At 39.1% G+C, this 14,496-nt stretch overlaps 1 protein-coding gene across 1 annotated transcript in view; it reads left to right on the top strand.

Annotated features, from left to right (window-relative positions):
• The window catches only part of POLR3B (RNA polymerase III subunit B), a 114,707-nt gene that overhangs the window by 64,724 nt on the left and 35,487 nt on the right, over nt 1–14,496 (top strand). Inside the window, exons 19-22 of the mRNA XM_005680575.3 lie at nt 1,062–1,189; nt 9,284–9,493; nt 12,090–12,248; nt 12,864–12,981. Of these exons, the coding sequence (XP_005680632.1) occupies nt 1,062–1,189; nt 9,284–9,493; nt 12,090–12,248; nt 12,864–12,981 (615 nt within the window). The remainder of the gene's footprint in view (nt 1–1,061; nt 1,190–9,283; nt 9,494–12,089; nt 12,249–12,863; nt 12,982–14,496) is intronic.

Consider the following 14,496-nt stretch of genomic DNA (forward strand, 5'->3'; position numbering starts at 1 on the left):
GATTTAAAATAACTGATTAAAAATTCAGCTTCTCAGCTACACTATTCTAACTTTTCAAGTGCTCAACAGCCATGTTTAGCTAGTGGTTACAGTATTGATACCGTGGTGGCTCAGACGGTAAAGAATCTGCCAGCAATGCAGGAGACCCAGGTTCAATCCCGAGTCAGGAAGATCCCCTGGAGAAGGGCATGGCAGCCCACTGCAGTATTCTTGCCTGGAAAATTCCATGGTCAGAGGAGCCTGCTGGGGGTACAGTCCATGGGGCCGCAGAGACTCCTAGATGACTGAGTGACTAACACTTTAACTTTTCACTTCAGGTCTTAGTAATTGTTCTTAAAGGGGACATATTCCTCTCTCTAAGATGATAATACAACTTTTTCATTGATATAAGTTAGAAAAGTGGGAGAAAGCAGGCCACTCATCCACAGAGATCTATTTTTAAAATTTTTTTAAAAACTTATTGAAGTATGTGTGTCAGTTGCTCAGTTGTGTCTGACTCTTTGTGACACCATGGACTGTCGCCCACCAGGCTCCTCTGTCCGTGGAATTCTCCAGGCAAGAATACCAGAATGGGTTGCCATTTCCTTCTGCAACTGAAGTATAGTTGATGTACAATGTTGTGCCATGTAGATATTCTTGATACTGCGTTTCTATGTGCTTAATATAGTAATTTCTTTAAAACTGTTGGTTATTGTTATTATTAGTATGTAATAGTTTTATTTTTTATATAGGCATTCTATATTGTCTCCCTGTATTGCTTCATATAATAAAGTTGCATGTTTTAGTTTCACTGAAAAAAAAAATTTGCTTCATTATATTTTATTTATGTATGGATTTTTTCCTATCAGCTTTACTAGCATCAAATTTTATTATGAGGTTTTATTATTATATAAATTTATTATATATGTTTTATATATAGATTTTTATATATATTTATGTAAACTTAAATTTTATTGTCTAGATCCCTCTGGGGCCTGGATAGTAATATTTTTTATATCCTTAAAGAGATATTTATTTTGTACTTGGTGCCTGAGACATCTGATTCTTAATTAACTTGATAGAGATACCACCCACTTGGAGATTGAACCTTTCACTCTCCTTGGAGTCTGTGCTGGCCTGATCCCGTACCCTCATCACAACCAGTCCCCGAGAAACACATATCAGTGTGCCATGGGGAAACAAGCCATGGGTAAGAATTCCTTCTTGAACTTGGTTCTAAACACTTGGATGAATACTTATATCTTTATTCGTGTTTCACCAGTATTGCATGTTTGGCCAAGTCAGATGTTGCTGACACACCTGCATGTTACCAAACCCAGGAGGTTGTGGAATTCTGCAGTGCTTGCAAGTTCCCCTGTCCTGTCTCAAGCCTAAACAAAAATGGAGAAAACCTCTCTGAACTTGTTCCCTTGGCCAAACAAAAGGATACATAATAACTGTCACAGAATTACAAGGTAGTAAATGTAAAGAGAACAGCCCTATATGAATGTAAGTTATTAACCAGGAGAGCTGGAAGAAAGAGCAGTGAAAACTGGAGGTAGAAGGAGGAGAGTGGAAGGCAATAGGGATAAGAGCTACAATATTGATTAGGATGTACTTAGTCCTTGTCTGGATGACGATCACTGAGCCCGTTATATCCATATAGTTGCTCCTGTAGCTCCTGAAACATTCGGTATGTGTCACAGTTTCCTGAATTTGTGTTTCTTTCTTTCTACTTTTCTTTCCTTTCATTCGTTCATTGATTTTTTTGTCATCCATAACATTTATTGAGCATCAAATATAAACCAGACAGAAGTACTGGAACCTGAAAATACAGAGATGACAGAGTCCTGCCCTCAGTGAGTTCACAGTCTAGTAGGAGAGAACAGTAAATATACCAGGAATTGGATATAGTCTGATAAGCACTGTGGTAGACTGATAGCTAGCGTCTAAGGGAGTAGGAGCAGAAAGAACACCTAAGGTTAGAGAGTAGGCTGTTTCTGGAGACTAGAACTGAACTGAGTCTTGAGGACTCTTGAGTATTTCTCACAGGTATGAGAATGTAAGCAAGCAGTGTGTGGGGAAGTCTTGGTATATACTTTGATACAGCTGTTCTGTATCGTGTTTGCTATATAGTATGGGCAGAGAGGCATGCTGGAGAGATGCCATATGTGTAGGAGTTTGGATTTTTGTCTTGAAGAGGATATAGAGGATACTGGCAAAAAAAAAAGTTTTGCTTATAAAGCTTTTTTTTTTTAAATATTTTAAAAAACTCATTTAAATCCTAATAAGTTTAATACATTTTCTTTTCATCTGTGTCTATGACATCAATATGACTTGTCATCTCTGATTTAAAGTATGCTACAAGGAGGTTCATAAAGAAACCGTAAAAGGTTTTTGCATTGCCTTTGGGTAACAACTGGAATGCAGTTAGCCTTTCAGTTACTGATAATTAGCTTGACAATTAAGGAATTCTGTTTCTCCTATGGATAAAGAGTATGCATGTCTTTTCGAGTTTTTATTTTGCCCTTTGGTTGGCCACAAAGAAATAAGAAGCATGTTGTCCTGCTACCATTTACCTGAATGATGTAATGCCTGGACAGTTGAGAATAATTCCCAGTGGGAAAATCTAAACAGCGGCTCATCAATTTAGAGTTTCCCATTCATCCTCCACAGCAGTGTAGGCTGAGTTCTCGCTTGTGCTTCTGACTTGCTAACAAGTTGAAATATACAGTACTGAATCCTGTGTGTCCTGAAAGGGCTATCACTTCTATTGGGTTTACCAAACCATTTTGTTTCATGATGTGAATCCCAGCTGAAACAATACACCTTTTGTGTAGAACCTTCAGCAGAATTAACGGAAGACTAATCACTTCATCGCGAATGCCACTCTTTAGTGTGTTTGAAGATTGAAACAGAAAGGGCTGTATCTCTCACCACTTGGCAAATCTTTTTGTTTTTGTAAATAAGTGACTTGAATGAAAGAAATAATATTTTTATTTTTGTAACTTCTCTTCCTACCAAAAAAGAAAAAAAAAAGCCTTTATTTTGTAGCCCTGAGTACCTAAAACGTTTGGCCAGTTACCACACACAGTTAAGCAGGATCAGTGTGTACAGAAAGCCAATTCAGTGTCTGTAGAGTTCTTTTGTAGTTTTCTGTGTGAAGGTTTTTTTTCTCGTTTTGTTTTGAGTGTCATTTGCAATTCATTGTCTGTGTTTTCTGAGGTTGGTGTATTCAGCTGCTCTGACCCTGGGTCCTGCACATTTAGCTCCTTGGATACAATCCTCTGACGTGACTGCTGACGCTAGGAAGACAAAAGCCACTGAATATCTTAAGTAATAATAATAATAATAAAAGCCTTTGTCACTGTTTATTATTATAAAACACCTGACTGGAAAGAAAAGCCATGAGATAAAAGTAATATTTAAAGTTGGCACATGAGAAGGCCACCTTGCACTGTGGGCACTGAAATAGCTGCAGAAGTATTGAGCGAGGTCTATAGGAAAACTGGCAAAAGGAGAGAGGGGAGCAGAGGGAGACCACAGCAGAGACCCAGGTCTGAAGCAAACCCAGCTCTTGGAGTGGGACTTCTCGGAGTCATTTTAATTCCATGCTGTCTTGACCACTAGTAACTAAAATCACACTATCCCATTTTAGGTATCAGCCATTGCTTAAGACTATATACAGCTCAGAGATTCTGTGTGGATTTTCTTTTCTTTTTTTTTTCGGATGAAAAATTATACAGTCACTTTTTGTGATTCCTTATATATCCTCCCAGTTTCTGTGTGGATTTTATAACAGAATATTTTAGTTGCTCTTCATCTATTAGTCCATGTGGAAAGTGAAGGACAGTATCCCAGAATTAATTCACTAAATACTCTAACTAACCTGGAAGTTGACTATATGCAATTTACCACCAACCCCTCCCATTCAACAGTGAGAAAATAAAAGTCATTTTCTGTCACTATGAAGGAGACCAAGATAGCACAGGCCAGAGACACTTGAGAGCCTTACCTTGTGTATAAGACTTGAATGCAGCCTGAAACACCAGCAGAGGGTGTTTCTTAAATCTAAGGCTTTATTTGTGAAGTTCAGGGCTCTACACAGCGTGTTACTGAGCTACTGGGAGGCCTCCCTGCCATGCCTGTGGCTCTGTTGTGACGTGGTTCAGAGCGCGAAGTCAGGTCGGCGTGTGTGGAGGTGGCAGGGTCTTCAGGTCACCCAGTGCTGCAAGTGAAGGCTGTCTGAGGGGGCCGCGTTGTCTGCTCCCCCCGGCACCCGACGCCAAGTTCACATGAGTCACGCTTTCATATCCTGCCCATTTTATTAGTTGGCACGCCTCTAGTGGAACCCTTTCTCCCGTTTAAAAGGACCTTTTGGTCACTGTCAGCTTAATTAATGAATATGCATCACATCCCTCCTGCAGCCCCCGCTGCTTCTCACCGCCCCTTCCTCCTTCAGCTCCAAACTGCTTGGACTTTTTTAAAGTTCAGTGTTAACGCAGCTTCTGTTTTGGTTTTTGTCTGAGTCTTCTCCTAAGTGGGTAGTTCCTTCTTTTGTATCCCCCACTTTACAGTAGGATGGGATGTACTAGAAATGTGCTGGAGGATTTCAAAATACTAGAAACACATCATATACACATAGAAACTCATAAAGTGTGGCTTCATTCTACATCTCTTCTCTCATTTTCTGTTTGAATTTTTTTTTAAGACAATTTTTTTTAATCCATTGGGGATACAAAGTGAAAGATGTCTTGACCAAATTATCCATGGTAATTCTCTTTTAGAATTCTGTTGGTTTAAAAAAGACATACTCATTTTACCTATTTTAAGTGTAAGCTTGTGTGACAGTTCCTGAGACTAGAATGTTTATAATGAGGAACAGTTCCAAATGTAGGGTTAGAGTTGGAGGTAGAATGAGCAGTCTTGCAGGATGATGAGTGTGTATTTTTACTGCTAATATTGTTAATATTAGTCATAATGAATATTGCCACTCATTGAATATCAACTGATTTAGGTACATTTCTTCATTTAACATATTAATAATAATAGTCCTGTCAGATATAATACATACCTGTTTGTTTCTGACAAGGAAACTGAATTCCAGTTTGGTTGAGTAACTCTTAAGAGATTACTTTATGTCTTCTATACAGTGATCTTTGTAAAACTTACTAAAATTTTTCTCAGCTAAAACTAACTTCTTTCCTCACTTTTCTGGTTCACCATGGATCATGATGAAGGTAGACTGTAAATTATAAGCTCCCTTGAGGACAGGCACTACGTCTGCTATTTATCACTGTATCTCTGGGGCCTAGCCAGGTGCCAGCTTAGTAGGTACTTTATGTCTCAACAGCAAATGAATCTCTGAGGACATTAAAATTGTTAAGAAATCAGATGCAGATTTTTAAAACAATCTTTGAAACGAAGTACTACGTTGGAGGACTTTACAAGCCAGTACTTTAGAATTACCATAAAGCCATAGTAAGGAAGACAGCGTGATGTTGATATAAGGGTAGGCATGTAGATCAGTGGAACAGAATCCAGAAACAGAGCCACACTTTTATGAGCAATTGAGTTTTGATGACTATATCAGGGCAATTCAGAGGAAAGAAAAATCTTTTCAACAAAATAAAATATCTGAGTATCTATATAGAAAAAAATGAATGTCAGCTCCTACCTCATACTATACAAAAAGTTAATACGAAATGAATCACACCCCTAAATGTAAGAGCTGAAACTGTAAAACTTATAGAAGGAAACTTAAGCAAAAATCTTTGTGACCTCAAATGATGTAAGAGTTCTTAGAACACAAAAAGGACAAACTATAAAAAATGAAAATTTTAGCATATTGGATTTTCTCAAGTTATATTTCTTCTCTTTGAAGGATGCTGTTAAGAATATGAAAGACAGGGCTTCCCTGGTGGTCCCGTGGTTAAGACTTAGCACTTCCACTGCAGGGAGCATGGGTTCAGTCCCTGGTGGGAATGAAGATCCTGCATGCTGCTAGGTGTGACCAAAAATATATATATATATGAAAGACAGCATTAAGCCACAGAATGGACGGAAGTATTTTCAGTATATCTGATAGAGGATTTGTGTCCAGAATACATACAAAGAACTCTTGGGTAATAAGATAACTCAGTTAGAAGATGGGGGCCAGGGGAAAACTCAGACGTTTCTCAAAGAGTAATAGGAATAACCAATACGCTCATGAAAATATGTTCAACGTTATTAGTCATCAGGTAAATGTAAATTTCTGTAAGATGTGACTGCACACTCATTAGAATGATGCAGATGAAAAAGATTTGACATTTGTGGAGCAGCCAAAATGCTCACACATTGCTGGTGAAAATGTAAAACAGTAAAATCACTTCAGAAAATGCTTAAATTATTCTATAAAGTTAATTGTACTCTCAGCAAACAACACAGAAACTCCACTCCTGTGTATTTATCCAAGAGAAATGAGTAACAAAGACGTGTGCATCAATGTTCATAACAACTGTATTCACAGTAGCCCCAAACTGGAAACATCTCAAATATCCATCAGCAGGTGAATGGATAGACAAAATGTATATTCTTATGATGGAATAGTACTCAGCAATAAAAAGAATGAATTCTGTTACACACAGACATGTGGATGCATCTCAGAATCGTGCTAAATGAAAGAAGCAACTCAGAGTAAACTTACTATATGGTTTCATTTATATATGAAATTCTAGAAAATGCAAATTGAAACTGTACTGATAAACAGATCTTTGGTTGCCTGAGGCCAGGGACAGGATCATCTGGAAGTACTGGAAATGTTCTGGATCTTAATTGTGGTAGTGGTTTCACAGATTCATGTATCTGTCAGAATTCATCAACTTGTACACTTTAAATGGGTGAAATTTATTATAATTCCATAATATATACAATTAATTAAAAAGAGCTTGGGTGAAGGAAGATGGAAAAATTAGTTAAATATATACTTTATTTTTCTCAATATACCTTTTCTAAGTTGTATTCATCCTTTTTTTCCTTTTATCTTAAAAAACATTTTCACTGTTTTAACCTACATATACATACCATGTTATGCCAATTTGTGACTTCTTAAGAAAGTTTTGATCAAGAAAATAAGACTTTGTAAGAAAGATATGTCCTGGGTAGTGAGCAGATAAATTCATTGGAGATTGTTTTTATTGTTTGGGCCAGTAGAAGGAGAATTCAGCTTATAGATTTTCTATTAGTTATTATATACATGCAGTGCCCTTCTTAAGGAAGCTGACAATACTAAATAGCCGTTCTAGTTTGAGCATATGCCTCACCCTGGGCTAATGTTAAAATTTCTACATGACATTTTCTCCAAAGAGCTTACTTATTGATAAAAATAGCTAGTCAGTCATTCATAATTTATATAAAAATTATGGGGTGTGGTGGCATTTGAGAATTTTATAACATAGAAGTCATAGTTTATAAATCATATTTTAACCTATGCACCCATCACCAGTGCTGCTAGAGATGTGTATACATGTATTGGCCTACAAGTTCTTTCAAAAGTCTTTAAGGAACATTTTCTGATGAGTCTTAAGCCCCAAACTTTTGCTAAACCGTGTAGCTGCTCCTCCATTTCATAGTGGGTTGTGATGCCCAAGAATTATGCTCTGGGCCGAGTAGCACAATTTTATAGCAGGATGCCATCTCTGTCACCCTTGTTTAGAAGTGCAGCTGGCTCTGCGTCTCTGCTGCATGGTAACACTCGGCTCAGTTCTCAGAGGGCACGTTTGGCAGCCTGGTGGGACTTTGCCTGAACCCTTGTCTCCAGTGGGTAAAGTATACAGTTGAAGCTGAAATCTCAACATAAATTTGAATTGATTTCATATAAAAGGATGAACTTACTGTCATGAACTTTACTGTAGTCTGAGCAGCAGCAATTTTATTTCTAAGGCCATAAGTGATCTATTATCAGGTATCCTGCCCAGTCTGTTAATTGGCACTAAAATAACAGTAATTGGGGATTTTTAGTGTGAACTTGAGAAAAAGTTCATGCAGTTCAGTTTAGCTATTGGTTTTCAGCTGAATCTTGATAAATTTTCTAGAGATTTAAGCACAAATATGTACCGTCATAAAATGTATATTGAAATTCTTCCATTTCATTTACTTGACATTCATTGAGCATTGGTAATAAGCCTAGCAATGTACTAGGCACTTGTTTCTTTAGTGTCCTACAGATTTCATTAAAGCCCAACCGTAAAGGAGTACTATATCATTTTTGCTGCCTGAATAGGTTGTTTTCATCTCTAAATTGAAATCACCATTGATTTAATGACATGAGTAAGAGAAAAAGGGAAAGGAAACAAATAACTGAGTTTTATATCTGCTCACATTAAAGCTTAACTCCATTAAATGACGTGTCAGCACCTTGGACGTGTGTGGGTATTGCAGATGTGCCACTACAGGACAAAGAAGAGATACTTGGGAAGAATTAAAGAGGTCCAGAAACCTGCACTCAAGCTTAACAGTAGGGCAAACGTGGGTTTCCCGGTCTCTGAGTAGGAGCAATTGTGTGTTCACAAGCCCCGGAGACTGAAAGCCTTTTTGTGGAATCAATCTTTGAACTTTAATGCACCCAATGGGGGAGAAGAAGGGTAGGTAACATTCTAGCTTCACTTTCGGTTGACAGTGGTACTCTTCCAAGGTCCAATCAGGTGGAAAGGCTGATTGCTAAGGAGAGAAAAGCCCATCCCTGACTGGACAGGGCCCTGGATTCCCTAGGGGAAAGGACCCTGCCTTTCTCCATTTTATCTCCAGTGCTGGGCCCCAAGTAGGTGTTTATTAACTGCTTAATAAGTGAATAGTTAGTTTTTCCTCCCTTTTTAAAATTTTATCATGTTGAACATTTGGAATTGTTGGTTTCTTTATTTGTCCTATTGTCCAAGCTTTCTGCCATCAGCACTGTGGGGTATTTTCTAATTGCAGCTGTAAATATGCCTGGAACATAGTAGAACCAAATGCAGAATTGTTGACATGTATGATTAACCAGCAGAGACAAAAGCTCTCCAAATAGGATCAATTTTATAAATCCAAAAGTTGAAATTATTCAGATTAGTATACCTTGAGTGTGATTTTTCTTCTTTGTAGGAATTTTGACATAACTGAGAAAAATTGTTTTTGAAAGTCATTAGTCACTATGAGATATTGCTCTTTAAATATTTGAAGATTGTCTTCATTTTAACTATTAAAGTGAATGTTTCTCTCTATATTCATTGCTGCTTAATTATTTGATCTAATAGAATGCTGCATTTTGTTTTCTCCAATGCCAATGAAGGTACCATTGGATACAACCAGAGGAACAGAATTGATACTCTCATGTATCTCCTAGCATATCCACAAAAACCCATGGTTAAAACAAAGACAATTGAGTTGATAGAATTTGAGAAACTGCCAGCCGGACAGAACGCGACAGTTGCCGTGATGAGTTATAGTGGCTATGATATCGAAGATGCTCTTGTTTTAAATAAGGCTTCCTTGGACAGAGGTAAGTGAATTTTCAAAGCATGAGCACCAAAGGTACCTTTGTGCAGATTCAGATACAAGCGTGATCAATGTGAAAGTCACTTGATGTCAGAATGTTAAGGTCAGTTTCAAGTGATTTGATTTTTATAATATACAGCCAGGAAGTGGTTATGTATGGTGTTGACATTTTTTAAATGAATGTTATATAGAGGTATTAATAATTGTTACTAAGGAACCTTTTCTTTTCTTTGTTATTTAATTTATTGGTGACTTGAGACAGTTCAACAGAAAACAAAAATTGAAATGTAAGAATTTGATTATTTCCTAGCAGGAATTACAATAAATGAAATACCATTTAAAAAAAAAAAACCATCAAGTTGTATATTTAATTACAAACCTGTTGAAAGGACAATAGCAATAGTTGTATATAAAAGACTATTTTTATTATATATCTCAACTTCATAATGCTGTATCTTTTTGTTAGCAAAATGATAAAAGTATACATGCACAAACCCTGATTCATCATTTTACCTTTTTCTTTCCCAGTTTTTTGATGGCTTACTTTTGCAGGTCCCCACCTGGGGGTTTGTTAGCCATCACCTGATTTGCGGTGTGACTTCTGTCTTCATCATCCATTTCTCTCCTCTCTCCCTGGCAGACCCGCCCTGCCTTCCCCTTCACTCTTTGCAGTTGCTAGGCAGCCATAATAGTACTCCTAGACATGTGTCTTTGGCGTTAATGTTGGCTGCACTTAATTTATGCCGCTTTTTTTCCTCCAAATGACAACAGCCATGCTTTAAAGCTAGATGTTTTCCTTTCTGATTAACTGGTAACGTTTATGTGGAAATCTGAAGACTTTGTGATATCTGTCAGAAACTCCACAACACAATTTAATGATCTGAGTTTACTGTCCTCTTGCTTTTAGGCTCCCACCTGTAAATAAAATGTCTATTTATACTCAGAAGAAAACGCTTCTGATTCCATGCAGTTCAGATTCACACTGCACTCCAGCATGTTGCACTTAATGGCCATTGTATGAAATTTCAAGATCATGTAAGGTTTTCAAAGCAGCTTGCTCTCTGAGGCGAGTTTATTATGGCCATACACAATTTACCAGCAGCCATAACAACGAAGACTGTTAATCAAAGACACACAGATGTCTTCATCTACTGTCCAGATGTAGAAATGTGTTGTTTCATCCCATGGTCACCTTCATATTTAAAAAATGACATTAGAGCACTGAGATTTTATTTAGAAATCCACTCTTCCCTGATTAATTTCCTGAACTCAAATTCTTAGATTTCTTGAAAGAGTTCTGCTTTGGGTGGAGAATCATAAGCAAAGGATTTTACAGCCGTGCATTTATTTCTTCAGTAATAGCTGGCATTTAATCTGGAGACATTTTCCTATTTAAGTGAACTCTGACATGGCTCAGTATATCCTGGGGAGATCAGAGGGAGAATCCCATTTAAAATAACAGCTTGGCCAAAGAGGGAAGAAGAAAGAAATCTAGCCATAGCATCTTAGGAAATGTTACTTAGCGTGAAAGGACAGGCAGCTCTTTTGAGCAACTGAAAAATCCTTCTGTGGATTTCAGTGGTTGAGTTTGCTCCATCTAAAGGCTATTTCTATTCATTTTGCTTACTTTTCTTAATGTTTAAGTTGTTAATCGGTCCCAGGACTTTTCCCTCCTCCACTAGATAAATGTAATATAAAAATGTAATCAAAGTAATCTCTAATCTTCAAGGCAAAGGTGAACTCTCTCTCCCATTAATATCATTTGATTGCTTCTTTTTATTCTCTCTTTTCTCTGAAGAAAAATTAATGTTCTTGTTTGCTTGTTTGAGACTTCCTCTAATGCTAAAATCAGCATAAAGAAAACTTTCCAGAGAAGAGTAGCAAACGTTTTGCAACAAAATGATATGTGAGAAGAATGAGGGCTAATCAGTGAACTTGCTCTGTCTCAACTCAGCCACCATGTTGCTGAGTGACCTTGCCACTTAATTTTTCTGCCCCTCACTTGTGGCACCTGTAAGATAGAGGGATTAAGCCAGGTGATCTTTAAGGCCCTTTCCAATTTTCACATGCTATGGCTCTGCACTCTTAAAGAATCACAGTGATATTCTTAGGTTTTTCTCACCTTCCTCCAACCTGACAAGGTATATTCTGTGCTGGAAAATGATTGTAGAGATTCCAGTGTTTATATGTTTATATGGTGGAGATCTTGAGCCAGTTCTTCAAGTCATCAGATTGCTATTTGGCTTGGCTACTCATGATCTAAATGTAGAGCACATTTGGGGTGTGTTTCTATGGGCTTCCCAGGTGACTCAGATGGTAAAGAATCTGCCTGCAACACAGGAGACCTGGGTTTGATCCCTGGGTCAGGAAGATCCCCTGGAGAAGGGAATGGCAACCCACTCCAGTATTCTTGCCTGGTGAGTTCCATGGACAGAGGAGCCTGGTGGGCTACAGTTGATGGGATCACTGAGTTGGACACAGTGACAGACACTTCGGAGGGGAAGGGAGGTAGAGTGGGGTGGCTTGTTGAGTAACACAAATCTGTGACTTCATAGTTCCATATTGCTGGTGGTTCTGAACCCACTTTGGTTTCATTTTAGGTTTTGGGCGTTGCCTTGTATATAAAAATGCTAAATGCACCTTGAAACGATATACCAATCAGACTTTTGATAAAGTGATGGGGCCCATGTTGGATGCTGCTACAAGGAAACCCATCTGGCGACATGAGATTTTAGATGCAGATGGTATTTGTTCTCCAGGTAAAAGCCTTAAAATCATTTTTTAAAATGTATATGCTTTTAAATTATGGAAAGTATTTAGCAGTATGTCTGAATGTTTGGTATACAGGGCAGAAAAAAAATAACAACCTATAAAACCGTATCAACCGGGTGCTATGGCAGGGAAAACAAGTGCAGTGACAGCAGTGTAGTAGCTGGTGTCTGTGCTTACTGCAAATGCAAAGCAAAGGTGAGGACAGCAGGAAAATCGAAGAAATACTTATATTTTCTCATTGTCCACGTTTAAGTTGGCGGGGACTCATTACTAGCTGAAATCACTGTGACATGGCCCAAACCTATTCTAACACCCTAGGAGACATTTTAAAGTGGATGGATTTTCTGTCATTCATGTGGTCCCCTAAAGCAGCTTCTTAATTTTATACATGCTGTGACCTTAATCTATGTGGTGTTTTTAGATGGGCTTGCAGAATTTCACACAGGCCCCGTTGAACTCTGATTCCGCCCATGTGGACTCTCTTTGTGACCTCTACGTCTGAATTTCATGCACCAGGGGTTTCATGGGGTTTTATGCTCCAATAACCTTTGCCCTCCACACAGATGATAGTGACTTGTCTGATGCTCATCTCTCTCTCTCAGGTGAGAAAGTAGAAAACAAGCAAGTGCTTGTAAACAAGTCCATGCCCACAGTGACTCAGATTCCCCTGGAAGGAAGTAACGTGCCCCAGCAGCCGCAGTACAAAGATGTGCCCATCACGTATGTCCTGGTCATGCCTTGGAAATATTACATTGAAAGATTTTTAAAAAGAAGGGGTGGAGGAAATTAGAAGTTAGCTCCTTTGGCTGGTGACTGCCAGAGAGATGTCTGCCCAGTGTCAGCTCCGTACCCGCTCTTGGACAAAGGGGTCCCCAAACCCAGACCCAAACCGTCATCCTCCCCTCACCTACCCCAGCCTCAGACGTGCTTCCTCTGGGTCCGTTTCTCGGTGAGTAGTGCGGCCATCCAGCCAGTCGCCTACACATACACCTGACTCCTTTGTGTGGCCTGCTGCACGCCTTAGTTGGGTCAGGGCTGACAGTTCTGTCCCCTCAGAAGTCCTCTCACTCCCCAGTGGCAGGTGTGGCTCTCTGAGTTTGGCCCCCTTCTGCTGGACTCGCCGTTCCTGGTAGCTGCTCGTCTGCCTCCAGTCGTGCACCTCCACAGTCTTCTCAGGCTCCCTCTGTTACTGCCGGAGTGACTTATTTCTTCTCCTCAGTTACTCATCTGCTGCTCTTGCGTAAATAGCATAAAACTTGAGTAGATTGAGTAAAACTCCTAACGACAATGTCGCCTGCATGATAAAGGCTGAACGAAATGATAATGTAATAAATACACGGCCATCCATGACTCTTGGCACATGTCTCTAGCCTCACCCTTTGGCGCACCAGCCTCCATATTTCTAGGAAATTGTCTCTCATTCTCCAGACATTCCGTGTGACTTCTGTGCATTTACTCACGCTGCTCCCTCTGCCTGGAATTTCCTTCTGTCTGGCCAGGTCTCCACTCTAGGGTCTCCTCCTCCAGGAAGCAGTCCTTGATAGCTGGCCCCTCCCTGCCACCACTGTCACCACCACCGACCACTGGCGGGACCGACTGTCACCTCCTCAGGCCTTTCCCATGACCCCTCTCGCCGTCCAGAAAACTTTCTTGTGTCTCCCTTTCTCTCTCCCTTCACTGGTTGTGAGTTTCTTTGGGGCAGCAGCTACGTCTTCTTAATCGTTGTATGTCCAGAGCCTGTAAGGATCTGACACAGGCAGACTCTGAATAATGTTTGTTGAGTGAAAGACAGACGACGTGAAGTGTGTGAAAAGTTCCCAGTGGAAATGCTGAGTAGATTAAAGTAATATTTAAAAATTTCCAGATGAGTAATGGGCTTCAGCATTTTAAATCCCAGGTCTGCTTTGTATGAGTCATGTGTCCTGGGCCAGTTCTTAACCTTCCTAAGTTTTCCTCAGTTCTTATTTCCTATAAAGGAATAACAGTATGTGAATACCATGTGTGGTAATGATTAAATTGTATTGTGCCTGCCTCGAATAAATGTTTAACCACTTTAAACTAGGACTGTCCAAGGGAAATTGTCACATTTTAAGTTATTCTTGAAAGAGAAAAGTCATTTTTCAAAACCTGAAATGGGAACATCAGAATATTCTGTGGTAGGTATTACATGAATTATGCCTGGAAGAGTAGGTTCACCCAGGGCGGCTTGAAAACTCTGCTATAGTGACTTTCTCT

Source organism: Capra hircus, chromosome 5 (assembly GCF_001704415.2).
Source record: "Capra hircus breed San Clemente chromosome 5, ASM170441v1, whole genome shotgun sequence".
In the NCBI taxonomy this organism is placed as follows: Eukaryota; Metazoa; Chordata; class Mammalia; order Artiodactyla; family Bovidae; genus Capra; species Capra hircus.